Raw genomic sequence first — 6,000 nt, 5'->3', positions numbered from 1 at the left:
GGTTCCAAATATAAGAACATAAGAAAGGCCAGACTGGGTCAGACCAAAGGTCCATCTAGCCCAGTATCCTGTCTTCTGACAGTGGCCAATGCCAGGTGCCCCAGAGCGAATGAACAGACAGGTAATCATGTAGTGATCAATCCCCTGTCACCCATTCCCAGCTTCTGGCAAACAGAGGCTCGGGACACCAAAAAGTTGATAAGCGTCTGTTGTACGTACCATAGCAGGACAAAGAGGTCTTCTATGTAGGTCACAGTTCCCTAGTCGAATGCAGAACCTGACACAAGATTTCCAAGCTTCTGCAGCCATTTGTAATGTCTCCTGAGGATGCACCCTGTGGTCCTGTCAGATGTCAAAGGCACTTCCTGAAAAGCTGAAACAAAGAGGAAACGGGTTGAAAGCCCCATGGTGCTGATGTGACTGGTGCCTAGGAAATCTCCCCTTCAGATGGCCGTTGCCACATGCTATTAACTACCCAAGAGTCTGGGGGCACAGAAACAACAACTCTGCTACTCCCAAAATAGCCCTGGACAGAGAGGAGACCCCATTCTGTGCGTAACTTCCCCCTCCCCCAGGATACACACGTCCACACCACATGTCCACACACTAAAACACAGGCAGGTGGGGGCAATTGTTCCTGGGACGTAACAAAAAAGTGTCAACAGCAGAGGTGTTAAATCATCAAACATTTATGCACAGATCCGCAAAGGAATTTAGACTGAATTCCTTTGTGGCCCTGTGCCTTCATTCCTTAAGAGGTCACAGGGAAAGATGTTTCCCATGTGCACTCAGGGGATTTCCTATGAGCTGATAACCAACCTCTGAGTGGTTCCCTGGCCTGCAATCACTCCATTACAGAGAGGGCAGGTGATGAATTTTTCCCTACAGAGGGTAATTGTCATCATCATCATCATGCTTAATAATAACAACAGCCCTTTTCAATTCTGTCCGGCCTTCCTTTAGAGACTTTCTGACCTTTCTGAAGACAGTCTCCCCACACAGCTCTAAGGCTACCTCTATCCTAGGAGCTAGGGATGGTTATCCCCTGCTCCCGTACACATCTTGTGGGACCTCGATGAAAGCTTGTGTGACCATCCTTCTTCTTTAAACGCTGTCCTTAGCCAGAGAGGGACACATTCAAACCTGTGTTCAGGCCTTGTGCTGCACCCCTGTACTTCCCACAGAGGCACAAACACACAGAGCTATTTCCTTACCTTCATACAGGCGGGAGATGCCATCTTCAGTCACGGTTTCAGACAACAAGTCGCAGTAATGGCGGATAGTATTTCCTAGACATACAATGGATCTCATTACTTTTCAAATCCTTCGCTGAAAACTGCTAAAGGTGCAGCCATTCCCCCAAGACAGCCCTTGGGAAATTCAATACATTCCTTCCATCTGCTCACAAAGCACATAAAAGCATCTGATGCCCAGAAGTTACTGAGAGGCTGATTTCCAAAGGAGATTGAATTCACATCATGCGGGTTTCCACTAGGCGCAGCCAAAGAGTTGTTGTGGGCAGGGGAAGTTGGTGCAATCAATACAGCTAAATTGCTCCCTTAATCTTGGAATACATGTTAATTCTGTCTCTCTCTCTCACACACACACACACCAGAAGTCTAGAAAAGGGCTTTGAAGGAAGCAGTTCAAAAAAGTTCAAGTGAATTTCTCTGCTTACCAATGAACAGGGCTGCAGAATGCCTTATTGTTGTCTGTGAGCTTTCCAGGTACTCTAAGGCTTGGAACAGGAATTTGGGGATGTGGCTCTCGTTGTTCTGCATCTAGGAGGGAAGAAGGAAGAAATGCGCAATATACAAATGACATGTTCTTCCCACAGCGAAGGGGCCAGGAAAGCCAAAGCACACAGCCAGGGCAAAGCAACAGCCAGTATGAGACCATACACCATAGCAGCACCTCTCTGGAGTTACTAGTGTGTTCTCCAGAACCTCAGCTTTCATTTTAAAAGACACAAGTTTGGAGGTCTGACAGTTGTGGAGAAAAATTTCAAAAATGTGAAGGGATTGTAACTCATGCAGAAATGAACCAGCAGAGAGCCTGGAATAGAGTCCTGCCGCCCGACCGAAGCGGATGGGTACTCAGGGTGTGGGGTTAGAAAGGTCTCCCTCAAGTCACCATTCACCACTCTCAAGGCACAAGGAATCCACCTACCAAGCACTTCCAGACACACTTCAGGAGCTGTGAGGAGCCATCCCAGGCCATGCTGCGGAACAGCCTCTTCAAATGAGCCCACCTGAGAAACACTGCGCAGCGGAAGAGCGTCAGTTTACATCTCTGCAAGAGAAGGTGAGACCAAGAGGGTTCTCACTGAGAGAGGGATTGTCTGGGGGACATCGAACCTTCCCCTGTCCCTTTTCTCTCGCTTTTCCTGCTAGTGGAGATTCCTGTTATTTCTTCTACACAGGACTGTGCTCAGGAGAGGGAACTGAGACTTGGCTGGAGACAGCCAGAGCCGTCCTGTCTTTGGATGGTTTGGGACGGTTGCCCAGGGCCCTCTGCTTTGGGGGGCCCCGCACTTCAGGGGGACGCAGGACCTGGGCTGTGCTGGGGCCAGCAGCAGTAGTCCTGGCCCGACTAAGTTATACCCCACCTCGCCAGCACCCAACGTCGCTCGGGAGAGGAGAGGGCAGGGGCTTGGGAGGAGGGGAGAAATAGGGGTGGGATGGGGGAGGAGCAGGGGTGGGAAAAGGTGGAGTGGGGGCTTGGGGGAAGGGGTGGAGTGGGGGTGGGAGGTAGACGGGGGGCGGGTTGTCCCAGCCCCAGTGCCCCCCTATGGGTGGCCCTGGAAAGAGTCATAAGAGATCTCCACAACTCAGTCCTTCTATGCAAAGAAACTGTATGAGAGCGTGAGTCAGCTTTGGGATCCCAACGAGTCGGACCAAAGAGGCACACGGATCAGGCTTCCCTCCACATCCCAGTTGGCCCAACGAAAGAAGGCAACGTCCGGTGAATGTTGGGAAGCGAGGACCTGCTGGAGAAGGTCTCTCAGAAGCTCCAGGGAAGAAGGCAGGGCAGCTGCACCCACTTTCCAGAAGGCTGTGGGCAGATACCAGCTCCCTGAACCGAAGGGCACTTACAGATTTATGCTCCCTTTTCTTTTGCTGCCTCTTGTTGGGAACCTTTGGATGCAGCAGCCCAAAGGCCTGAGGCCTGTCTTTGCAGTAGAGGGTCAGGACTCTTTCCCAGAAGAAGGATTTTCTTCCAAATTGTGCTATGTGCTGTGGGGATGGATGAGGCCCTAGACTCCAGCATGGAGTGAAGCAGGGAGGAGAAGACTCTGCTTGGGCAAGAGGCTCTGGCCATTAATGGAGTGGGGGCCCCAGGGGATTCTGGCTCTTTGCTTATAAGGAAATAAGGACGGTGGCACTTACCAGTGTCACACGCTCCTCCTGGTCTTCGAGATGCAGCAGCAGCGGGAGCAAGCAGTTGATCATTTCCTGCTGCACCAGGCCTTTGTCCGGGTCCTTCACCCTGCTCACCACCTTGCCAAGCAGTAAAATGGCAGCGGAGCGCACACTGCCCCTCTCCTGGCAATGACACACAGGGAGTGGGGAAGCCCGGTTAAAGCCAGGCAGTATCAGAGCATAACGCGACAGAGTCATAATCCGCCCGCTGCTCCGGTTCCCCCTGTGTTAACTGACTTGGCTGGCGGGAGCAGTGAGGCCACCAGGCTAGCGCCATAGACAACTTGTGCAGAACAGGGCCTGAGACACTGTGCAGGGCAGTGCAGCCCCTTGGTGTCCCAGACGCAATTTCTGTCTGGAGAGCACCGAACCCTAGACCCCTAGAAGATTAGGGGAGGGGGTGGGAAGGCTGCTGGAGACCGGTCTGGGGAAGGGGAGAAGCAGCTGCTGGAGCCTTGCAGGGATATGCTGCTACAAAACACAGCAGTTCTTTTGCTCTTCAGTTCCTCTGAGAGCCGGGCCATTCCCGACCCACCTCTTTCCTGCTGGGAATCTCCACCTCTTTGGGGGCTGGTGTTCTCCAGACAGCTGGTCATCTGCCCAGTGCCAGCCCCTCTCCCCCAGGCCAGGCTGCAGCAGGGGCTGGGAGCAGGGCGCTGAGGCTGAGGTTTGCCGAGAAGAGCTCTGACAGGGAGGTGGCAGAGCAGGAGATTCCCCACCCATGGCGGGGGCACTCCTAGGAGGCTCCATGGCAGGGCTGAGGGGCGGGAGGCAAGGGGATGGGGAGAGAGACACAAGGGCATCAGAGGCAGGTGGAGGGGGGGGAATGGGCTTCTCCTGCGGTTCCAAGCCTTACGTCATCAATGAAGGGGCGAAGGTTGACTGCAATGTCCTGGGAGATGGAGCCAAGCCCCTCCCCGTCGAGGAGGTAGATGATGTCTCCAGCTTTATGCATGGCCTCCATGACACACACTCCATCCCTGTAACCGAACGAGTCCATGATCGCTGGCAGCTGGGCCCGTAACAATTGCACCTGCAGGAATGAAGAAGGCAGCTCATTACTATCCTGGGTGACAGCCTGGAGCACATGCTGGACCATCCCACTCCCACCTATGAGAAACCACGGCTGGCACAGCCCCCCAACGGGGCAGAAAGTCATTCTCCTCTCACTCAGTGCCAACTGCTCACTGTAACCTTTGTCTTTGCTCACCCCGCCTCCCCCATTGCATCACATCTGCAATCAGGGGTCAGCTCACGGGAGCAGGGACCATGTCATGCCTTGATTCGCTCAGTAACGCACCTCCAACATTTGAGTGCCGTGCGTTAAACAACAAGGCTTGTGTGGGGATCTCGCTCTCATTTCTGAGCTATTCGATAGACATCGGCTTCCTCGGTCCCCGGGCAATCCACGCCTCTCACCTTTGCTGGCTGGAGCACAACACTGCCAAGGCCTCGCAGACTGAGCCTACGTATGATGGGATTTTTGTCCTGGGTCCATTCCATGAGCTGCGCCTTGAGCTCTGATTTTGTCACTATCGTCTCAATGGAAGGACTCTGGAGCAACTGGAAAGAGCCAAATCAACATCCGGTTGAGGAGCAGAGGTCTTCCTGTGGGGTCTGTTCCCTGGACAGTCATCTTTACCAAATGGCCACTTACTCCCGTACAAAGTCTCTGGTGTGTAGGGAGCCAGTTGCTGCTCTTTCAGTTGGTTCATTCCCAGAAGTTAGACTAATGTATAAGTCACAAATGGAAAGGGGAATCTCCAGGCCCCATTGAGTGCCATGGAACAACCCCTGGGGCAGAAGAAAAGCAGACCCCAAGAAAAGGTGAGGAGAGAAGCATGGCCTTGGGGCAGTGGTGAAACATCTCCTCGTGTCATATGATCCCATCTAGGCACATCCAGCCAGGGGCGATCTCACCCTGTCTCTCCCTCCCTCTCTCTGCCGTGCCCCACAGCCATCCATGTGTGGAGAGGAGCTAGCTGGCTGTAGGCTGCTGAGCTCCTGACAATGTGCCCCAGAGCTTACTGGCCTGAGCTGCTCTGCAGAAAGCCCACTTGTGCCTGTCAATTAATGAATCTCACCTCAGTGCAGAAAGTCATGGCGATATGTCTCTGCTCATCCTCCTTCTGACTCTGGACAATGGTGACGGCCTCTCTGAAAACTGCAGGGAGCTGCGGGTTCTCAAACTCGATCATGGCTCTGGAACATGGAACAGAAAGTCCCTTGTGGTTATGAAGGGGGAGAGAGAGTTCCTCACTAGTTGCTGGGCTGAGATGGCAGCTGGAACAGAGGAATATTTCACACGGAAATCCCATTGCCAAGAGAGACCCAATGAAGAGGAAACTTTGGGCTCCTACCTTGCAATTAGGCCAACACCCTGCGAGTAGTAATATCGGGAGGATATCATGTCCCAACCCTGCTGTAACTGGATGCCGGCAAATTCCTTCCAGTATCCGGGCATGGAAAAAAGAGTCTTCACAGCCTCCACTGACGTGCTAAAGACAAAAAAATCCCAGTGTCAGGCAACGAGATCACCCCCAAGCATGGCAAATCTGCACAAGCCCTGGGACACACA

General features: G+C 53.1%; 1 protein-coding gene across 1 annotated transcript; it reads right to left on the bottom strand.

The window, feature by feature from the left end:
- Nucleotides 1–236: 236 nt before the first annotated feature.
- LOC122173479 (maestro heat-like repeat family member 5) lies at nt 237–5,787 on the bottom strand. The gene is made up of 8 exons (XM_065580440.1): nt 5,507–5,787; nt 4,842–4,985; nt 4,279–4,455; nt 3,390–3,545; nt 2,170–2,292; nt 1,679–1,781; nt 1,215–1,289; nt 237–373 (listed from the first exon to the last, which is right to left on the bottom strand). Exons 1-8 carry the CDS (start codon nt 5,738–5,740, stop codon nt 261–263), a joined length of 1,125 nt encoding a protein of 374 aa, XP_065436512.1. The 5' UTR covers nt 5,741–5,787; the 3' UTR covers nt 237–260.
- Between the last annotated feature and the right edge of the window lie 213 nt (nt 5,788–6,000).

The sequence above is a fragment of the Chrysemys picta genome, unplaced genomic scaffold (assembly GCF_011386835.1).
Source record: "Chrysemys picta bellii isolate R12L10 unplaced genomic scaffold, ASM1138683v2 scaf3420, whole genome shotgun sequence".
In the NCBI taxonomy this organism is placed as follows: domain Eukaryota; kingdom Metazoa; phylum Chordata; order Testudines; family Emydidae; genus Chrysemys; species Chrysemys picta.
Note: the sequence above shows the minus strand (reverse complement) of the source record. Positions and strands in the feature narration are given on the sequence as shown.

What these genes read in the sequence shown, in the direction of transcription:
- LOC122173479 (XM_065580440.1), bottom strand. Translation starts at nt 5,740, where the DNA reads ATGGGATTTCCGTGTGAAATATTCCTCTGTTCCAGCTGCCATCTCAGC. An exon ending in TTGTGCTCCAGCCAGCAAAG is followed by an intron (nt 4,456 to 4,841) that starts GTGAGAGGCGTG and finishes TCATTCCTGCAG; the next exon opens with GTGCAATTGTTACGGGCCCA. An exon ending in CATCTCCCGCCTGTATGAAG is followed by an intron (nt 374 to 1,214) that starts GTAAGGAAATAG and finishes TCTTTGTTTCAG; the next exon opens with CTTTTCAGGAAGTGCCTTTG.